Source organism: Lepeophtheirus salmonis, chromosome 4, assembly GCF_016086655.4.
Source record: "Lepeophtheirus salmonis chromosome 4, UVic_Lsal_1.4, whole genome shotgun sequence".
NCBI classification, from domain to species: Eukaryota; Metazoa; Arthropoda; class Copepoda; order Siphonostomatoida; family Caligidae; genus Lepeophtheirus; species Lepeophtheirus salmonis.
In genome coordinates, this window is record NC_052134.2 from 51,499,286 (window position 1) to 51,521,524 (window position 22,239).

The 22,239-nt window shown below is 31.9% G+C and overlaps 6 protein-coding genes across 13 annotated transcripts; 3 read left to right on the forward strand and 3 right to left on the reverse strand.

Annotated features, from left to right (window-relative positions):
- Positions 1-459: 459 nt before the first annotated feature.
- On the reverse strand, positions 460-1,311 carry RpS16 (ribosomal protein S16). Its single transcript, XM_040710410.2, has 3 exons — positions 1,160-1,311; positions 801-1,098; positions 460-674 (listed from the first exon to the last, which is right to left on the reverse strand). The coding sequence occupies exons 2-3, from the start codon at positions 1,096-1,098 to the stop codon at positions 529-531; spliced, it is 444 nt and encodes a 147-aa protein (XP_040566344.1). The 5' UTR covers positions 1,160-1,311; the 3' UTR covers positions 460-528.
- A 214-nt stretch (positions 1,312-1,525) lies between these two features.
- On the forward strand, positions 1,526-2,992 carry LOC121116173 (uncharacterized). The gene is made up of 4 exons (XM_040710409.2): positions 1,526-1,848; positions 1,955-2,130; positions 2,188-2,340; positions 2,392-2,992. The coding sequence occupies exons 1-4, from the start codon at positions 1,729-1,731 to the stop codon at positions 2,696-2,698; spliced, it is 756 nt and encodes a 251-aa protein (XP_040566343.1). The 5' UTR covers positions 1,526-1,728; the 3' UTR covers positions 2,699-2,992.
- A 153-nt stretch (positions 2,993-3,145) lies between these two features.
- Positions 3,146-5,971, forward strand: LOC121116171 (26S proteasome non-ATPase regulatory subunit 5). Its single transcript, XM_040710406.2, has 4 exons — positions 3,146-4,475; positions 4,535-4,654; positions 4,734-4,970; positions 5,035-5,971. Exons 1-4 carry the CDS (start codon positions 4,171-4,173, stop codon positions 5,936-5,938), a joined length of 1,566 nt encoding a protein of 521 aa, XP_040566340.1. The 5' UTR covers positions 3,146-4,170; the 3' UTR covers positions 5,939-5,971.
- A 208-nt stretch (positions 5,972-6,179) lies between these two features.
- Positions 6,180-17,511, forward strand: LOC121116179 (uncharacterized). 6 transcript variants are annotated; one of them, XM_071888027.1, is made up of 4 exons: positions 13,760-13,786; positions 15,280-15,430; positions 15,691-15,887; positions 15,950-17,511. In XM_071888027.1, the coding sequence occupies exons 3-4, from the start codon at positions 15,707-15,709 to the stop codon at positions 16,888-16,890; spliced, it is 1,122 nt and encodes a 373-aa protein (XP_071744128.1). In that variant the 5' UTR covers positions 13,760-13,786; positions 15,280-15,430; positions 15,691-15,706; the 3' UTR covers positions 16,891-17,511. The 6 variants fall into 6 exon arrangements, with proteins under 6 accessions (XP_071744127.1, XP_071744130.1, XP_071744128.1 ...); XM_071888028.1 differs by lacking the exon at positions 13,760-13,786 and adding an exon at positions 15,610-15,634 and having other exon boundaries at positions 14,463-15,430; XM_071888026.1 differs by lacking the exons at positions 13,760-13,786; positions 15,280-15,430 and adding an exon at positions 6,180-6,205.
- Positions 17,403-22,075, reverse strand: mRF1 (mitochondrial translation release factor 1). Of its 3 annotated transcripts, none has more exons than XM_040710414.2 (10): positions 21,845-22,075; positions 21,571-21,701; positions 21,303-21,505; positions 20,828-20,975; positions 20,135-20,758; positions 19,950-20,076; positions 19,788-19,895; positions 19,039-19,668; positions 18,381-18,978; positions 17,403-17,717 (listed from the first exon to the last, which is right to left on the reverse strand). In XM_040710414.2, exons 1-5 carry the CDS (start codon positions 22,031-22,033, stop codon positions 20,449-20,451), a joined length of 981 nt encoding a protein of 326 aa, XP_040566348.1. In that variant the 5' UTR covers positions 22,034-22,075; the 3' UTR covers positions 17,403-17,717; positions 18,381-18,978; positions 19,039-19,668; positions 19,788-19,895; positions 19,950-20,076; positions 20,135-20,448. The 3 variants fall into 3 exon arrangements, with proteins under 3 accessions (XP_040566348.1, XP_071744132.1, XP_040566347.1); XM_071888031.1 differs by having other exon boundaries at positions 20,828-21,025; positions 21,233-21,505; XM_040710413.2 differs by having other exon boundaries at positions 20,828-21,025; positions 21,206-21,505.
- LOC121116634 (monoglyceride lipase faah-4-like) lies at positions 17,526-20,139 on the reverse strand. Its single transcript, XM_040710898.1, has 7 exons — positions 20,135-20,139; positions 19,950-20,076; positions 19,788-19,895; positions 19,614-19,668; positions 19,159-19,534; positions 18,381-18,978; positions 17,526-17,717 (listed from the first exon to the last, which is right to left on the reverse strand). The coding sequence occupies exons 1-7, from the start codon at positions 20,137-20,139 to the stop codon at positions 17,526-17,528; spliced, it is 1,461 nt and encodes a 486-aa protein (XP_040566832.1).
- Positions 22,076-22,239: the final 164 nt, after the last annotated feature.

Genomic DNA, 22,239 nt, shown 5'->3' on the forward strand with positions numbered 1-22,239 from the left:
TTGCACATTAAGACATAAATCTGATAAAATAAAACAAAGTACTCAGAACATCTAACACTCATTAATGCAGGGCCATTTTGTTATTAAACATAGTTTTATATCCAAAAATAATATCAAAAACTTGAAATGAAATGGGGGCGACCCCTCTCAACTCTCAGTGAATAGTTTAGCTCTTCTATCCTATTAATATTAAACCATCATGCCACAATCTATGGAACGTTATCCACAAAAATAGTAATCCTACGTATCATAATAAAAAGAAGTTATAATGCTTATATAGATGGAATAAACCACTTTATGAGAAGAGTTGGAATAATTCAAAGCACTATGTGAAATCCGAATTGTTTAACCCTGCCGTGTTATGCGGCATACTTTTCCACAACTAATAATAACATTAACTCGACATCACTTCTAAAGAAAGTGTATAATTACACACTTAATTAATGATTGAATACACAGTTCAACTATAACTCAATAGTATTTCAATAAGAGCATGTAAATATGAAACAAAATGGGTGGCCGCCGATCTTAACGGTAAGACTTTTGGTATCTTGCGCGAGCACCGGGACCTCCGAATTTCTTGGCCTCGCAACGTCTAGGATCAGCAACGAGAAGAGTACGATCGAACTGTACCAAAGTATCCTTGATAACCTTTTTGGATTGTTCGTCAACGTCTGCAAGAAAAAGTGTATATTTAATTATTGACGTCCTCATTAGAATGAGTGAATTTTTCTTACGAATAGAAGAACAAGAGTCGAATCTCCATTCAAACAAGAGCTGCAAAATTACAAACTACTTACATTTTTGATAGTAAGCCACAAGGGACTTGGCAATAGCCTGACGAATGGCATAGATTTGTGAAACATGTCCACCACCCTTGACGCGAACACGGATGTCTACATCGGAGAATCTATCCTTACCAAGAAGAAGGATGGGCTCCTGTAATTTGTATTGAAGAGCCTTGGGCTCAACTTGCTCCAAAGGACGTCCATTAACCTTGACGAGACCCTTTCCTCTCTTGCAGTAGGCAACTGCGGTAGCGGTCTTCTTCTTACCGAAGGTTTGAACGCACTGTAGAGGTTCCTTGGTATCACTCATCTGAAAGGATATCACGGATTATGTCGGATTTGGGGGAATAAGAGAGGATTTTCGATCTTACCTTGTTTACTTCTCGATGAAAAAGGAGGAAAAGGAAGTAAGTTGAAGGATTCAACAAAACCTATCAACAACTACCTAAACACGTAAGGAATTTTATTTAGACGGCTTCTTCCTTTATATGTAACGCAACCTTTGTCATTGGTTCTATTCGTGGTTCTATTGTATTGCATATACAGTATCTATTATTATTTATTACTTATTAACTATTTAACAATCGAAATAAAAACGATCCTCAAAAGTTATTTTACAACTTCCCTACGGATTAAAATTATAAGTTGTGTGATATTTATAATACTATGAAATATTTGTCTTATATATTCATTATATAATAATATAAATGAAGGCTAGCTTTTGCCAGGACGCAAACAGATGCGTTGCGTCAGCTAGCGTTAATAGCTAACGAGCGTCGTCACGTAAAGGAACAATAGACTTTAAGTATATTTGATCGAGTGCATATTGATGATGATGCTAAAACTATCTACCTAACATTTATAATAGCTTAGATTACATTCAATTCATCCTGGTTCACTCCAATACGATTGTTAGGTTTGTCCAATTTACGTCATATTAATGGACGACGTTAATCTCATCAATGCTGTACGTAACTTTGAATGCATATGGAATGTGAAGTCTTTAGCTTACAGAGACAAATATCTACGAATGAAATCATGGAAAATTGTATCACAAGAAGTAATCACATGATGTTTTTATTATACATAAAAATAGTTATAATAATAATTTAGTAACGAAAAACGTCATAATATAATTAATTATACTTACTTTACTATCAAAATAGGTTGGAAAAAAACAGGAGGAATGCATCACCAGATGGAAAAGTATTAGAGATAAGTTTGTCCGGGAGATCAAAAGGATGAAACTCAGTAGGTTTAAAAATCCTGAAAAACCTTACAAATCACAATGGCCTCATTTCATTGCAATGGAGTTTATATCAAACTATATTAATCATAGACAGTAAATTGAGTACTATTAATCTATATGCTTCATATAGTTATTTTCGATCTTTTTAAGGACATTGAACAAGTTTTTTTTCAATTGCCCCGAAAATGAAGTTGTTGTTGGGAGTGCTATAGAGCGGAAAGATGAGTATAATAATTCAATAGTCAATGAGGATGTGAGGAAAACGGCGGAGGATGAAGTGCTGTTTTATGACACACGCACATGGTAATTAATTATTTTCAATCCATGATGATAGCATCAACTTTTTTTACAAAGCTCACCCAGTGACGAAATGTACGATGATCACATTTTTAGTGAAAGCAGCTCTCCTAAACGACCTCCCTCTAATCCAATACGTAATATTGAGGAAATTGATGATGATGACACGGAAATAAGTTTGGAAGGTGGTACTGTTCATGCTCCAACTACTGCTGTTGTTGGAGAAACGGACGGAGATAACTTATTTGGACAGCAAGTAGCATCCATTATGAGACAAATTGGTTCAGAAGCTGATAAGTCCCTTGCACGAATTCAAATTTTGCAAATTCTACATGGAATTCAATTTCCCTCAAATTTGGCATAAAAAATTCACATTCAAAGTTTTAAAATAATTATTCTAATATTTGATTTTGGGAGTATCCTACTGTTAAAAAGAGCTTTAAGTTAATTGAAAAAAAAAGATACTTGTTACGGGTATTTGGTGTCAAGATATTATGTTATACTGATTCACCAGACTATTCCATTGCTATATGATTGGTAAAATGTTTAATTTTCAGGCTCCAGGGAATCAACAATGTTTTATGTATTTATCTAAAATTTGTAGGTATCTCATTTTATACATACTGTTTTTTCTAAATCGAATTATCAATTCATCGTAGTTTAGTTGTCTTTATCATTGAGCTATGATTTTTAAAATATATTATATATTTAGTGTACAGGTTGGAAGTAAAAACCAAGAAATAACAAGTAGCATATTAAATTAAGAATTGACAGTACTAATGAAGTAATGAGTAAAATGGTCGATATAATTAATAACTAACATTTAACTTTCTTAATGAAAATTACTTACTGACATAGGCGTAGTAGACATTGGGATATTGTCCCAATACCATATTTTGCAGACCTAACAATATTTGGGCAATTAATTAGGTATATTCCGGTAATATTTGGTCTTATATATAAAAGTAATCCTAAAAATGAATTTATTTTAAATCCTAATTCCAAATATTCTGACGTTAAAATGCCCACAGTTTAAATTACTCATAAATAAGGAATTTTAATAGGTCGAATAAAAAATGATAGACATAATACAAAGTTGTTAATTAAAACGGTTGGTGGGACATTCCATGTCAACTTTGCAAATGGAGGTCACCTGACCATTAAATAGTTGAGTAGTTTTTTTTACCAAAGCTCATATTTATAGGAAAATAACGTGTCCCAAATTTTAGCTCGCTAAAGTCAGCTGTTCATGATATATGAGCATTTTATTGAAGCCCTCCTATTGTCCAAATTTCTACATATCACAGTTAACTTGAACTGACAGTTGTTATCATTTATTTCTATCGTTTTAAAACCACGGAAGTACAATACATCGGAATTATATATCTTTATTCCTAAATTCTTAAAATGATCGTATGAAAAACAGTTGGCATTTCGTTCCAAAAAAGGATTGCTGTTTTCTTCTAAGTTCTATATAATATCTTAACAATTAAATTAACCTTTCGCTACTTGAAATCGAATCAGGATACTTCTTTCCTCATAAATAAAGGCATTCAAATACACGGTATGGTAATGACTAATTGGTATAGATATGATTAATTATAGTGGAGAACAAGATGGAGTACTGTATATTATTATTACATATAAAAGCAAAAAAAGGCAGGCGTATTACTAGTACGGACTACAACTCATTAATTAATTATCAGTGAATAATATTACGGATTTATAAGAAATGCACTCTCAAATATATCCGTAATTGGATTGGATGGTATATTGTATACGAAAAAGGTTGATATTCAATAAGGAACAAAAGTTCCGTGATGTTTATATCTTAGAATGACAATTGAAAATATACAATTTCAAAATAATAGCGACGTCAACATGAGTGATAGCCTAGACTTGGAAGATATTTTTTCGAGACTTTCCGTCTCGGAAGAAGAAAGAATGGATATTATGGGGTCTATGGGCCCTCTTATAAGAAATTTGAATGGCCCAGATGTGGGGCAGAGAGTTGAAAACTTGGATTTGAATGTTATGTTCATGATAATGAGCTCAGCAATCACGGAAGATGAAATTACTTTGGCATGCCAGACCCTCAGAGAACTGTTGAAATACTTGAAACCCTCTTTCATTTTAGAAAGGTGCGAAAACATATATTATTTATTATTAGTACATGATCTTGTCTTTTCCATATGTACAGATACGCGGATTCTATTCAGTCTGGACTCTCTAAAGATGCTCATATTCAAATTAAGATATTAGTTTTAATAACACTACAGCAAATGGAGAATGAAATTCCATTATTGATGAGTAAAACAAGGTATGGGCGGCATACATTGATATCAAATAAAGTCTTGAGAGGAAAATAATTAATCATTTTAAACTCTTTTTAATTATAGCATTTTGAGTCTTGCTACTTCCACAATAGCCCATCCGAACCTTTCGCTTGCAAAAGAAACCATGAAATTCCTCTTGATGCTCTCTGCAGAAAAACAAGAAATAATATTTTCACCTCCAATATATCCAATATTAATGGAAATCCTTGATGATAGTACCAAAAGCAACGTAATTTATCAGCTAAGAGTGTATGATTTTTTTGTGAAAGTTTCCTCCATGTCTCAAGAACTTCTAAACAGGTATTTAGAAAATATCAACATCGTAAAACACTTTTTATTTTCATAATTCATTTTCATATTTTAGAGTTGTCGAAACGGGGATTTTAAATAGTTTGTTGAAGATGGCTTACTCCGAGGATATTCTAGTAAAGTTAAATGGGCTTGAACTTTTGGGAGACCTTGCTCGTACTTCTCAAGGCTATCAATTTATTGTTAAGGATTCTGGTATATCTTCCAAATTGGACGAACTATTAGATGTTGACAATGCATTGTGTGATATTGTACTACCTGGAATTTTGAAGTTTTTTGGCAATTTAGCTTATATTGATCCAAACATTGTACTATTAAACCATCCAAAATTTATAAACACTCTTAATTGCGGCTTAAAATTTGCGGATAGTAATAATCCAACGTATAGAGCCTGCATTGAAACATTGGGAATAATTGCAAAAACTCAGGATGGCCGAAATGCGATAGATGCCAAATTTAATGTGGTTGCAATTCTTCAACCACTAACGCTTGACATTCGAAACGGTAAATCGGATGTTAGAGCCATATCAATGGAAATTTTTGCTGATTTTGTTAACAGTGGCTCTTCAGTACAAAGAAATTGGTTCATGACCCTTGGTGAAAATAGTACTGATAAATCCGCTGGTCAAGTATTGTTTCAAATGATCAAACTACCATTTGAGGAATTGCAGGGTGCTGCCTATTCCATATTATGGACAATTTCTCAGTACGAATGGGGAGTGCATGTCATTTCTGAATGTCCAGGATTCATTGAGTATATATTGAATAGGGAATCAGGAAATTTCAAAGTAATTAAGGAAAGGAAATGTGATGTGATCGCTAATATTCTTAAATCATCCGACTCGAATAATTTAGTGAATATCTTTGGCACACCCAATGTTATTAAAATGAAACAATATGTTCGAGATGGGCCCTTTTATATAAGAACTGAAGTGAATGTGGCTTATGAAGATGCTTAAATTGTGAATAAAGATTTATTTTGCGTATTATAATCTGTTGTGTGTATTTATTTCAGTTACTTCTTTTAATTAATAGATATAGAAATCATTATTACCGATTAAACGTAATTTAATACTTAATTCATAATGAATCTTCTAATAATTCGAATCCGTTTATATAAATAGAACAATAGTGAATAAGATTGGACACAAACAACAATTGTCTTCATTCACGTTAGTAATATTTTAAGGCAAGTCTTATTAGTGCCTTGAAGCTATGGCGTTGAGGTGGGTGATTAATAATAATCAATTATTTGTCATTTTTAGTATATGTTTTTCATTAAATAGTCAATGCCATAAACTACACTAGTCAACATGTTTTTGCCCTTGGATTGAAACGGTGATGTATTCCTGATTGCTTACAATAAACAAAAATATTTCTTCAAGCAACATATATTAAATAGCTTAAAATGTATACTTTTCTAAGGTTTGTTTTTTTAAATATGAAGTTGTATCTCTTCACTTTACGACAAACTGAGGTTTCATCATTGTGATCAAAAATGAGGAATTTATTAGACTTAATTATTAAAAGTTCCTTTTTTCGTCATTTTGTTGTACTTCTTCGATTTAAAAAAAAAAAAATACTTATGTAATTAAAATAATTTTTGAATCTAAAAACATTATGGTTTTCCGCTGGATCATATTATGTGGAGAGCTTATTTTTTGTGTAAAAATTTTAAAGTTAAAATTTTTGCACCGGGCCTGAAATCTAACAAATGACCTTTTTTGCCGTTATTTTTTCCCCCTCAAATAGGCAAGTTTTTGGGTGATCATGACAAAGATTTCTTGATTTGGGATGAGGGGCTCAAATCCCCCAAGGCCCTGCGGACGCCCCTGAACATCTACATGTATACTATGTTTAGCCTTTTTCTTTTATTTAGAGATCCTTTACGGTGAAAAATACCACAAAATTATGTAGATTTTTCAAAAAGCACTATAGCAGAAATTTCGGGTAATAAAGATCATTTACATGTTTCTCGAGGTAAATTTAATCCGCTTCACTGCCTCAATCCAAGAGCAAAAAAAAGTTGACATTTTGTTGAATAGTGTTATAATTATATGCAAGTTTGTAGCTATATTGATCTGGCATTTCCAATTCTTGAACCGCTATAACCAAAATCTACTAATTGGAACCAAAATGGGTAATATTGCTTATCAATATTCTTGGTTCAATAGATTGCGAGATGGAACTTATAAAAATGTTCATTAATAAATTAGGATGTATAATATGATAATAGGTTCAATTGATTTAAAAGTATGCTGAGCACCTGCACGCTAATATCTTGATGAATAAACAGCTTTTGGTATTTATAATTTAGTAGTAGTTCTGAAGAAATGTAATCAAGTCAAAATTGGGGGTGGTTTGGCCACATGATCATTACAAACGTACAGTTCATCATAATTCAAACTTATTTGGAAAGGGTAGATATTAATTTAAATTATTATGTAATTAAGAGGAGGAGAATAGTTTTCTATGTGTAATAATGGCTCAGAGGGGAAATATTATTATATGGATATCCTATGAATTAGGATATGTATCACTAAACACAAAATGCCATAATCATGGTTTAGTTATTGTCGGAGGAGGGTTTGATTGGAGTTACTTTGATTCATCAATAGTAGAAACAATAAATACTTCAAGTGAAAAAATTATAGGGGCTGACGCAATAGACTAAATAGATCAGTCTAATATTTGTATGAGCATTCTGATATGGGTGTATATAATTATATACCTAATAATAATGGCTAAGTAACAAACCATTAAAAGATAATTATTGAATGACGTCAACGTTTCATTGACTAATTGGGGCAAATTAAGGGGTATAGTGCTGAGTTCGGGCAGATTGCTGAATCGCGACCGGATCCCGTTAAACTTGAACTGAGGCTTGTGAAATGAAAGGACTGGGTACAACTATTAAGATATAATTGATATCTTGTTAGTGGATCATATTTTTGCTCTTTGAAGAATGGAAATATTTTTATTCTTTGCAGTCCGATCTATGAGTTAGCAGTAGTATTATGTCTATAATGTACCACATTCATTGTAATATAATAACGATATCTTCTCCATGTCGCTCCTTATCAATTGGAAACAACGCCCAGAAACTTCTATGATTCTACAACATTTTATCATAGTACTAGACGTTAAGTTTTCTTTGAAGAAGAATAAATAAATAATAATTAATACACGAGAAGGAATATGTAGCTTCAATTTCTTTAGCAATCATTCAAGAAATACAATCTGATAAGATCCAGAAGAAGGGGGCAAAGCCCCCTTTAAGTGCATAATATATTGTATATTTCTTCATTTGTATAATTTAAAGTTTTAAATTACATATATTTTCAGTTTAGTTGTAATTATGTGTAAACTCATCTAATTTTGTTTTTCTCTCCTTGAACTAAAAGAGAATTACTTCTAGAAACATGTAGGATGTATAATATTGTATATAACTAGGGAAGATTGAGACGGTTGCAATACGGAAACTTGCAACAGGCCTAATTTCTCATATATCAAAAAAGCTACAGTCACAATAATATAAATAATGCAAATTATTATCGCAAAAAATCAATAATATTTGTACACTTTTCTTTGAGATAATGGATAAAAATTGATTTTGTGGAGTAAAACTAATTTTTTTGAAGAACATTATTTTTGTGTTAATTAAGGCAATTTGTCATTGTATTAGCTTTAAATTATACAATTTGAATATTAAATTATTTTTCTATCAGTTGGTATAATTTTATCAAAGTTCCAAACTTACTCATTAACTAATTAATGTCTATAATTCCCTAACAGTGATTTTGTCTCTTGCACAATTTAACATTCTTTATTTTGATATAAATAGTATATTATTATTATTTTATTTCTTTTTACTTTTTAATACAGTATTGGAAATATTGACCGGGCAGGATTTCTTGCGATCCCGTAATAAAATCATGTTTTTGCATGATTCATAGATCACAACTTAAAATATATCTTTTATCTAATCATAACAAAATATGATTAACTAACATAAGGAAAACTTTATCGCGAAATATATTTTTTGATTTATTGGCTCTTGCCATCGTTTATCACCTTCAACAAAACGTGTTTTTGAGGATACCAAAAGCATTGAACGATGATTAAGGAGTATAAATCCTCAAAAAATATTGATAAACTTCTAAAAAAAAATAATAATACTCAAGTATTCCTCATTTAGATGACAAAAAAGTAGTTTTTATGTGTGTCAAAAATCTTACCATTCGGCATTCATGAGTTAAGGTTGCAATTTTCCGTCCATTGTGTATAAATTATTTTATAAAATTATACTTCACCTCAAGCATGTTGTTTTAGCCAAAACAGGACTCTGAAAATGGTTATAAGAGTTAATATAATGAATCGGATATATTAATATTACCAAATGGGGTAGTTTAGAAAAATTTTGGGGTAATGGGAGTTTTCATGCCATAAAGAAGGACTTTTACTTCCTAGTGTTAAATGAAATAAACAAATTTGCCGTATACTAGTTTGAGGCAAGGTTAATAGAAGTTCAAGGTTATGCCATCATGTAATCGTGCTTGCTAGATTTTTCAATTTAATGTACCTTACCGACTGCTTGGCAAGACAGACAGATATGCCGTCATAGAGTATAACACCGGTACTCTAACAGTAACAGTCAAGGAAGGCAATATATTGATACTCTTGGTAACAGTTATACTCTTTGACGTCAGTATTAAAAAGCGTCGTCGAAGTCAAGCATTTGTAGGAAAAGCGTTACGGTATAACCTTGTGTTTCTATTAATCTTGGGCTAGGGGTAAATTAATTTTACTACAATTTCTTTTGGGTAACGTTAAAAAAAGTTACCTGAACCCTTTACTATACTGATCAGTGATTTATAATATAAATCTTATTATACCTTAATCTGCTATAATAGAATGAAAATTAAGGATTCAACATTATCCCTCAAAAAATATCATTTACTCTAATTTTCTATATTTATAACTCAAGATTGATTTTTTAAATGTTTGGAGAAATTGAGCCAAAAAACGAAGTATTACAAATGAATCCGGTCAACCCTACCAAAATACATTGAAAGTTAGGGATTTTATTCCTCAAAAATATTATTTAGTCTAATTCTCTTAAAACTTGATCCATTTTAACTATTTCAACTGTTCTTGACCATAGAGACATAGCTGCAACGTTTGTCGAATCGCATTCAAATGCAATTAGCTCTAAAACTACTGCTTTGTTTAATTTTTAAATAGATTTGAACAATAGCAGACATAACATGTGTGTAAATTGAGTTAAATTTTGGTGGACCTGAGTCTCAAAACCAACCCCAAGTAATTGAGCAAAAAACATCAAGTTTTGCAACTGTTCTGGGTCTCCCCTACTTTTCAACAAATATGATTAATGACAACCAAAACAGTAATGACGAGTGACTATTGACTATGAGTAATGACCCGAGGTGAGAAAGAGCTCTTTTAGTACTGCAAGTTAAGTCTGAATTCTTTGATTACAAGTCATTAAGTATTTTTCGTAGAGTTCAGTTCAATAAAGTCCTTAGGAATATAAAGATACTTTAAAGAGTACTTTAAATCCAAGTCCAAGTGGAGTTACAAGTCATAACACTCGATTCCAAGTCATAGAGAGTCTTTGATTGTTATTGTAATCAAGTCGAGTCGCAAGTTTTCAAAATATGTACTCGACTCCATTCCCCACCTATGGCCGGTAATGAGTAACTAATAATGACTCATTTCATGAGAATTGTAAAGGTTTATTCATCTCTTTTTCGTCTACATTATATTATTTATATCTTATTATTACTAAGAAAATTGAATATTATATATATCCTACATAGTATTAAAATAATTTGTGTGTGTGTCTAATGTCCGTTTGTCCCGCTTTGAAATCAATGATAAAAACTTCAAAAACGGAGACAGATAAATACTTTCGACATAAATAAAAGTTGTTTAGAATTCTGAGTTACGTAGGTAAGGCTATGCTTCATTCTGATTAGACTAGATTTCTGGGCCATGGATAGCAAGTTGTTTTTTGGCTAATAAGTTTGATTTTTTTTTCATATAACAAGATCAATTTCTCGTGTCTCAAAGTTCTTTTAAGGTATGGGTTGTCGATTCAAAAATCCTTTAAAAAAATGAAAAATACAAAAGGTAATTATTGTACTAAGGGAAAAATGGAGAACGTATATTAAATACGAATTAAAAAAGGGAATTAGGTAAATGAAGGAACAAGAGGATTAGCGAGTTAGTTTTTAGTATGTATCTTTGTTATGGTTGAAGAAGGAACATGCCATGTTGGCATTGCCAATGACAATAAATAAATCACAAGGTCAAACATTTGAAAAGATGGATTTATATTTACCAAAATCTGTATTTTCACATGGTCAGTTATTGGTTGCATTTTCAAAAGTGTCAAAAGGGGTGCAGATTTGATTATATTTACATCAAATGGACAGAAAAAGGAAAAAAACGTTGTACAAGGAGGCTTTCAATAGAAATTTAGCTATTATATATTCATCGTTTAAGTGTAAAATTTTAACATAAACAAACTAAATATAAATTAAATCTTTTTAACTTTTCATTGGCTATCTTTAAAATAGCATGCTCGCGCAAGTATATATTAATATAATAGAATATAAGCCCGTCAACACAAAAACAAGCTAGAATATTTTTTTATAAAAATTGAGTGTGGATTACATTGGTAACCTTAGACAAATATTCGTCCATTTCTATCAACAAATCGTTCTTATTACCCCTTTGAACCTGCCGCAAATGGAACATAAAGTATCTAATAGTCACAATAAAAGAATCAGAAATTGACAAATTAAATTTGAAAGGGGCCTATTCAGGTCAAATTAAGTCTTTATAATCAAATAAAGGTTCTAAACTAAAGCTAATATTCTTGAGTATCTTAATGTATCCCATTAATTTGAATACAAAGGCTGTAATTGACTCAAATATGTCTATAAAATATTGGCCTGTATGTATAATGATTTATATACATATTTATATTTAAATGAAGTAAAAAAATAAATTGGGATGTTTTCCTATTCTTGCTTTTATGTTGACGCAACACAAATATTAATTTCAAGGATTGTTATTTATTTATTCATTATTGTGAACATTTAATATTATCTGCAATAAAAGCTATAATATTTAAATAATATAATGATGTAAAAATCATGATAAATGGCGTTAGCGATCCCCCCCTACATTTCATTCAATTGTTGATACTACTTTTAATTGAGATAGAATATGTTTGTGGGATCTATAAAATGATGACTAACAAAAAAAAATATGAATATTATGTTTGTGCATGCTACAATGTAGTGTTGGATTCGAGTAATAACTTTTGAGTTCGAGCCAAGGCATGATCCAGTAAAGGAAAATATGTTTTCATTGAATTCAAAAGTGTAGTTGTCTGTTTGACTGTCCAGAGCCGATTTAGGCCACTACGACCGTATTTGGCCTGCACTTCCAATAGGCCTTACGGTTGATAGAAAACAGAAAAAATATTCCAAAAAAGGTCAAATGATCGAGACTCCAATGAGAAAAAATGTCATTTTAAAAGGGAAAATGCCATAAAATGAAATATGGACATAATTTTTTTTAAAAAGGCGACAAGAAGGCTTAACCTTTTCCTTATAAACAGTGTATTTCTAAACATAAAATATAAATTGTCTTCCTAGAAATCAAGATTGCATAAATTTCTATTAAAATGGCCACTAAAAAATATTTTTTAATTCTAAAAAAAAGGTCATTCAAAAAAAGGCCAGCAATTTATTTTAATTTAAATCATATTTTCAGATTGGGATTTAGTCCTTAGCCAATCCGTTTCGCTTAGGGACCTGCAATATCTAAGAGCGGTCCTATGACTACATCAGTAATAAGGTGGTCATTTAATTATTAACCAAATTGATTAAGGTAATTTTTGAATAATATAATATTTGCATAATAGGAAATTATTTTAAAAGGTTGAATTTGTATGATATAAAGTTTAATCAAAACAAAGGATGATTAATGAAATTAATTTAGATTATCATTATATCATACAGTTATTAACATCTTAGGCGTACATTAAATTATTATATTATGGTGCGTTAGAGATATTTTAGTCAATTATAGACTTTGTATTTAAATTTGTGGGATGAGTTAAGGTACCCTAAAACTTTAGCTATAGTTTATAAATTTTATTTGATTTATAAGACTTCTATTAACGCCGATATAGCCCTTTTGAAATAATACTCGATCAATTTAGATTTCTTCCCCAGCCTTAGCCACTACACTTTTTGAGAATTTACAATTATTATCATAATTGTAAAAGTTAAAATCTTTTTTTTTAATTACAACTATTGTGCCCTCCACTTTTAAAAACGATTCTCCAGCCTGCAAATGAAAAGACCCTCTCGCTCGGAGCCAAAGTTGCTGGAATGAAATAGTATTTTATGCATGATGTTATTAATTTATACTCGAATATTTGATGATTGTAGTTTTTTAAATAATTTATATTTCCGGAGACATTATTTTTTCCGAAAATTGTCGACTTAAGTAAAGTCGAGTTTTCATCGAGTTCGAGTACGCTTCAAATCCAACACTACTACAAAATATTACATATTCTTACATATACATTTATTTAAAAAAATAAAAATAAGCAACGCTTACGCGCCTACAGCTTATGTCAAATTTTTAGTCGAAAGAATACATCCCTACATATTTTCATAAATTTCTAGGAAATATACATTTATATATATATAATATTATTATTATAATATTAATTCATTCCGATTTATCCTTTGGAAAATAAGGTATGAAAATATTTTCTTCTTAAATTATATATTGACAAATTTGATTATCATATTATTCTAATTACTAATATATAGACTAATTAGAATCCATTAAGCTATTAAAAGATTATAATAGTTTTGTTTCCCGTATATATTTTGCAAAATGTTAGCTATTTATGTTATTCTCGAGAAGAATCCACTAATAATATTGGCAGATTTAGTATCATCACAATATTAATAGGTTGTCCCCAAATATCTACGGCTTCCCGGACATGTTTCTTTAAACACCGTCCCTTCCTACGGGGACAGCTGGAACATTTGACGAATTACGGTCAAATGCAATTTTTCTGATTTGTATAATCTCTAAATAAAAGAGTAGATGTTGTTTGTGTTGTATCATTTATTCAATACAGTTCGGTCTTAGCACCGATCCTATCAGTCCTTGGGAGCGATCTTTAAGACCATGGGTCCTTCGGACTGTCAATACTGGAACTGATTAAAAATAGAATTAATAAAATTGAGTGACGTCATCAAGGGCCGAACTTTATAAGTTTTAGGACTGAACTAGACGGGACTGCAGTCTTCAGTCCTAAATAAGGATATACACACAACACTTGTGTTACATTTCTAGACAGGGTCTTTTTCATAAATTCATGGAATGTCCGGTTTTATGAGTTTTATCAAGATCCTAAATACTTCCTAATACAAAAAGGATTAATCCAAATGTATTTATATTTAATCTTTCCTCCTTTTAAATCCGACACGGATGATCGGATCAAGTGGCCTCGTTTTTGTAAGTCAAAATAGGGTCACCCTAATAATATTTGAACCAATTAATTAGTATAGAAAGAGGGATATTTACTCCTATGACACACGGGACACTCGAATTATTGTAATTCGTAGCTATAATTGGAACCAATTAATACAACTACTACTACATCTACATAAACCCTCTTAATACTAGAGATTAATGATTATTAAATATATATTTTGTTATCGGTCATCAAATAGTTTCTAATCTATATATTTGGGCGTTTGTTGCTCTACCTAAGGTAAATTAGGGCCAAGGAGTCATCATGACATTAACTTAGTATTAAGGTAGTTGATTTTTGTCCTAACAGGATCACATACAATGAATCATAGTTACTTTAAGGACAACAAACAATAAGGCTACGAAGACATATTATTGTATGCATACTGTAGAATCTCAGAATCTGCTACAGAGTCAGGCTATATAAAAATATATTTTAAGGACAACTATCTTGTTGCTGCTACTGAAGCAGTTAATAATGAATCCAAGGGGGCAGGCGTACTATGTAGGGGCAAGAATCTATCTATTATCTAGAAAAGCCGGTGAAACGGTAAATGAATACAAGAGTTCGAAATTTAATAAGAGAAAAATGATACGAGACGGTTCATTTCCGCTGTATTTCGTGAATAAGAAAGAAAAAGAGGGGCGGGGCAAGGGGAAGCAACGCTTTTTATTCCTAGTGCATTTAGTATCTTACTACTAGGAAAAAGAAGAAGAGGAGAGATTGACTGGGTGTTGTGCTGTCGTGTCGTGTGATCATTTACCCTGACTCATCATAGCAGCGATTCTGGTTCACACCGTTTATTGACGTTCTCTACACAATCATAGATTGGATTCATTCTTATTGTTAAAGCGTAAGGGATTTATTCGTCAATTTGTATTAAAGGAGTTGGGTTTGAGGAGGAATGGGCGGGGTTCGGCCTAACGTAGTTGATAGTAGTAAAGGAATTATCCCTTTTTTTATTTCTCTTTCTTTCTTTTCTTCTCATGTTTAAATTATTTTTTTCTCTTTCTTTCTTTTCTCTGCTCGCAGATTTTTTATGTGTGTATGAAAAAAAGTTGTATCTTGCGCTTGTTTGATTGTTGATAAAGGATCTCTCTCATTTGTATTTAGTTTGATTTGGTCCGCAATGGGTATAAAAAGCAGTAAAGCCTCCGTTGAAATATCCACGACTTCTAAGGATGCCCCCAATGGCACTTTGAATGGAGGTACTACGGTGATTGACGAAGTTATCACTTCTTCCACGGAGATCGAGACGAATAAGTATGAAGCACTGGATGAGTCCAAAGTGGAGCTCCCTGTTGAAGAAGGTAACGTGTTGAAGTCTCCCGCTAGGTGGAGAAATGTCTTATTCTATTCCTTATTCTTCTAGGGAATGAAACTTTAAATGAAAGTAAATCGGAAGAGAAAAAGGAGAAGAAGAAGGACAAATTGATGCCCAAGTTCTCCTTCCGCAACAATGTGAGCTTCCTAAGGAAGAAAAAGAGCATGGAGTCTTCAAACAAAGAAAACCGCACCAAAGATTCGCCGGAAAAGAAAGAAGAGGACAACTCTAGCATCAACTCCACTCCCAGTAAGCCACAAGAGGCACAAAAGACGGAACAACTCATCACTGATGCTGCATCATCTCCCAAAGTCCCAGAAGAAGCACCAAAGCTTGTCGCTGAGGCCGTCAAAAAGCCTCAAGAGCCTAAACAAGAAGAAAAAGTAGTTGAATCCATTAAAGAAGCAACAACTATTGTCAAAGAAGAAGTGAAAGAAGCCGTGGTTGAATCCCCCAAGAAGGAAGAAGTAGCCCCCGTTGTACAACCTAAAGTGGAAGAAGTGCACAAGGAACCCGAAGAATCTCCTGTGTCGAAAGAAGAAGTGAAAGAGGAAAAGGTAGAAACTCTGATCCCTGTTGCTGCTGAGATCAGGAAACCCGAGGAATCTAAGGAAGAAAAAGAATCCGAGCCTGTGAAAGAAAAAGAGGAGCAGCCTCCTCCCAAGGAGGAAGTGAATACTACGGTCTCTGAAGAGGAAAAGGTGGAGAGTGTTGTTGTTGCTCCTACTATTCCCCCTCCTCCAGTAGTAGTAGTTGAAGACTCTTCCAAAGAATCATCCCCATCCGTAGAGCTTGAAACTAAACAAGAACAAGAGCAGGAGGAAGATGAGGAAGAAATGCCTCCTCCACCTCCAGAAATTCCTTTAATTCCACCTCCCTCCTGTATTGAAGAAGACATCATCTCTCCACCTGAACCCATTCCTACTTCAGAAGACAAGGAAGTAGCGATACCTAGTTCGGAATTGGATTTATCAAAGACTGAGGAATAATATCCTTTGATTTGTCTCTGATTCTCTTCGGAGAAGGCGCAAAACCACCTCTCTTCTCAAATTAGAAATTTTTAATTTCCCCCTCTTCTCCTTCTCCCTGCCCTTGCTTTTAATATTAATATCTGAAATGGTTTTTATATACATATATATGTATTTATATATATTAAGTCCATTTTTCTATATTTTTTACGTTTTATACTTGGACAGCCGCGCGCAAAGGAATACTACTACTACTTTTATATATTAAGACTATGACCAATTTTATACGTGAAAACTTTTAAAACTTTTTTTTCTATTGCATTTAGACAATTGTTCTTCCTCCCCCTCATCATCTACTACTACTATTACTCAGCCCTTATTATATCTATGACCTAATGATTTGGTAATGCCCATCTTTATTTAACTGACGGAAAACTATATGGATCTCAAAATACGTTGACTTATTTTAGTTGTTTTCATCAAGTTTAAAGTCTATTAGGCAATGCTAACCCACAAAATAATCTAATAAGAAATTAATAGAATTAGATCTTTATTTTTATTGTATTATTATTATGAACAAGTTCTTGTACTTTATTTCTCATATTAAATCAAATATAAAATATATTACTTATTTGACAAATATACGACTCTGTGTACTATTCATTATTTTCGCACTTTACCACTTCGGGCGTATCAGATTTTAAATCATGACATGGGTTATATCTCGTGAAATTGTTTAAAAACTCCATGGTGTATAAAATTTTTTCTTCTTCATATGGTCTACCAACAATTTGGATAGAAAGGGGAAGTCCCTCAATGGGATGTGCCTCTTGGATATAGTTGTACGTCTGAAAAAGGAATGTAACGATTCTTGATAATTTAATTGTCTTATCTTACACAAACAATTTGAATGATCCATTTTATAAATTATTTTAATCTCTTTCAGATAATTAATTGATATCAAGGTTGTACCTTGTTCCGGTCTCTGTACAAGCTATAGTGGGAGGGGGGGGTTGCTGTCAAACACTATTTCATTTGTCCCGATTACTCAATTTGTTAGTTACCTAGCCATGGTTACATACAAATAATATATAGATATATTCGGTTCCGCCATATTCAGCAACTTTGTTTAATGCTAACCTACCTAAGCAACCCTGAATTTTGAAGAAAAACTGTAATTTTCTAATGGCGTGGCCAAGCCAAATCCAAACTTGGACTTGATTATATCCTTCAAACTTATTACTAAATTAAAAATATCAAATACAAAACTCAAATTGTTTATCCATCAATATATACTGCAAGTCGGTCACCATGATTTGAACCTATTATTCTATAATAAACCATAATATATTTATATACATTAAAATTGCTTCTCAAAATGATCATGACGGATAGCGATTTTTGAGTTCAAGAGCTTGAACCACCAGACCGATATATGTACAACCTTGTTTATCATTATTATTTATTGAAAAATGAATAAAATATTAATAGCTAATTATGTTCATAATTACCTTCAATTTAACTTCATTTGATTTAGCAATATCTTTTTTAGTAACTCTGGAAATTGGCATTATTCCGGCAGGCATATTCATTAGATTCCAACTAATGTATGGTAAAGCCAATGGAGAAAATTTCTTCGCTAACTCCGGTGGAGGAGCAGGAGTTAGTGCAGCTGGAGTAATCAATACATCTATACATTTATCGTCCCATATATCGAGATATTCTTTCGTTAAATCTGTAGCTCTATTTTTATACTCCAAATACTGATCTGCCATATCCGTAGGATATACCAGTGGTATTCCCATTACATTTTTGTTATAAAAATTACTTATTAATTGGAGTCTGAAGTAATGAGGAACCAACGAAAAATAATAAAAATAGTATAAAGAGTCCACTGAGGCAAGATCAACATTGAGAAGAGATATCATTTTTTGAACATGCAGGTGACCCAAATAGACTTCTGTGACTTCCTTCATGTCTGGAGGTGGGAATTCAACCACTTCATGTCCATTTTGTTTTAATATAGTACATGCTTGAAGAACAGCTCTAACACAACCTGGATCTGTCTGCAATCCATTGTCAGAAGTAAAAAAACCTACTCTCAGATTTCTAAAGAAAAAACCTATTATGATGCACATATACTATTATTTATCATTGAAGGATTTTTACCTTTTTGGCGAAATATTTTTCCAAGGTACATTTAAGATTGTATAATCAGATATTCTATTTTTATTATTCCAGACCACTTCCCACAAGTGAATTAAAGTATATATTGAGCAAGTCACAAACCCTGCAACATTGGCTACTCGACTTGCAACGTAGTCATCCGAATTAAGTGTGCCTAAAGTTGATAAATGCCTACCATATGTTGGCTTTAATGTAAAACAACCACAAAAGGCAGATGCCATTCTTAATGACCCCCAAATATCCATACTTAGGCCAACAGCAAAATCATTGCAAATTGATGCTATCATACTTGCAGCACCACCAGTCTCCCCTCCAACTTCTCTTCCCCATAGAGTTGTTTGTCCATATATGGGATTGTTAGTGGATAACCCAAATTGCTGTGCTACATTTGTTGTGCACAAAGGCAAGGCTCCATGATTTTTTAATATTTTAATAGCCGCACAGTCATGTTTACAGGGTTGCACATCCAATAAAGATACTAAACCATTGGTTGAATCGCAGTATTTAATGGGGGAAATTCTCTGACACAAAGAGAACGTGTCCCATTAATTTCTTACTTCCAATTCTATTGCATTGGATGTAACTTGCAATTTCGTTGGCATTTGGTACAAACTATTGTATTAAGGATATTAATTTATGTTGAAGCAATCTAAATTGTTGTACTTTAGTCATATTAAAGTACATAAAATACTTTCAATTATCTAATTAAGAAGGAAAAAAAATCTACATACCTGAACGACCCCATTCGTATTCTTATCTTTAATTAAAGCAGCAAATTGGAATGCTTTAAAAATATTCCTCATACTAAGGTCTCCATTTTTTAGTCCTTCCAAATATTCCTAAAATTAAATTTACAAATTTGTGAATTTATGAAGAAAATGTACTCCTCAAACCTCTCTACTAAGTCCTAAAACAGTTTTCCATTGATCTGTCGAACGATTTGTGTCACTATACTTTTTCAAGAGCCGTTCTTTATTTGCTTGAACTTCGGCTCTTTTGCTTCTTGCCTTAATCTTTAAACTGCAATTTTTTTAAACCTATTAAATGATCATTTTTAGTTATTTTATGTATATCATACCTCATTCTATTATAAAGATATTTGGATAGACAAAATAACATATACAGTACAATGGTACAAAATACAATTCTGCCTGACCACGGATGATAACGGATAAAGTGTACATATCTACCAACATAGTTGAATCTTGATAATAATCCAGCGATGTAAGTGTACTTAGTATACCATAGAAGGATACAATTTACGATAAGTACAATAGCAATCATTTTAATTTTAATTTAATGGCATGTCACAATTTAATAACGTAGAAAGACTAATTTTTTGTTCGATTAAGTATATATTTTCACAAATAATAATTAACTTTTAATTAAATATTATTTTTTAATAATGTTTAACAACTGCTCTTCTTCATCCATATCCTTTAGAAATGAATAAAACTGATCCAAAATGGTGAATCCATATTCACCCTTCATAAAATCAAACAAATTTGGTACTTGCTTAACGACACCTTGAATCCGATGGTCAAGGACTGTATTCCTTCCATAATGATATGTTCTTATTTTCTCATTACGATTCATTTGTCCAATCTGAGACTTTCGTGTTGACGACACCTTGGAATTCTCTTTCTCAAACATAACACGATAGAGTTCACGTTTCAATTTTTCCAGGGCTAGTCCATAATTTCTGAAAATAAAATAATAATAATTAATATTATGTCTATCAATTTTTAAAATCATCACGATGCAAACTTACTCATGGGCAGTTCTTAATTCTTGACAATGAGCGGATATTTTTGTAGGGTTATGAATCATTCGTACAGCACTGTTTGTCGTATTGACACCTTGTCCTCCAGGTCCACTGGATCTACAGTAAGTTACAGACAAATCGCTAGGATTAACGTCTATTCGGGAAAAATCCGTTAGCAAAGGGAGTACAGACAATGAACACGTACTTCAAAAATAAACATTTTAAATCTATGAATTTATAAACATTTAAATTAAAAAATTTAAATCTTTGATAGTATATCAATAAAAAACGTAAATTGTACTAAAAAAATTGTACTAACTAAATTTCTTATTTTTCAAAAATACAATATTATATAAATAAATTCATAGAATATTCATGGCATCCCTTGTCTGTAATCTATCGCTTTTTGACCCTGCCAATGGAACTCTTTGAACTCGATGAACACCACATTCATATTTTAGTCTTTTAAATACATTAACACCTTTTATTAAAATAGACGCCTTAGAAATGGCAAAGTGATCTGAAGCTCCGGTTGTTTCTACATGCTCCTGAACTTCCACATTGTAGCCAAGATAATCTCTACAATATGAACAATATAAATTGAAAACTTCAGCTGCAAATACACTCGCTTCTAAGCCGCCTGCACCTGGAAGAACCTCTAAAACAGCATTGTCTTGGTCATATCTAAGAAGTTTTAAAACTTATTTTAGCTCATAAAGATAAAATGATCTATTTAATCAAAATCATACCTTTGATTCGATATCAATATATTGTTAGCCAATCTTGTAACTAATTCGTCAACTTGTGGCTCAAGTTTAGATAAATCCTCAAGTACTTCCTTTTCAAAATCTTTTTCCTCTTGCGCCATAGATTTTAATGCCTTGAATTAAATTTTATAATCTGTAATTAATTATTTCTATTAAAGTGTGTATGGATGTATCATTCATTACAAAAATAGTTATCAGATCGTAGTTATTAAATCTGACAACAATTATTAATTATATATAATAATAATAACCTAACCTCAATTTCTTGTAATCCAGTTTGTAACGCATAGATATCAGACCTGAGAACATTAAAAAGTTTGTTCTCATGTCGAAGCGGAGAAGATTCAATATCTTTTATATAGTTGATAAATTCGGGAAAATGTGGGTGATTTCGATGGAATAAGCGATAACCACCTATAAAGAAACGAGCCTTTGATTTAAACATGATGATATTTAAGGAACAATATTATTATATAAGCTGATCAGCTACAGCTGTTATTAACAAATATGCACGGGCTAAAAAGTGCTAAAAACTAGTTTCGAATCGGACAATAATACAATATTCACTCGATCAAGATGTGACCATGATTGATTACAAATGCTATTATTTCATAATAGCAATGTTTTAGGTGATCTTTTCTCTAATAATTA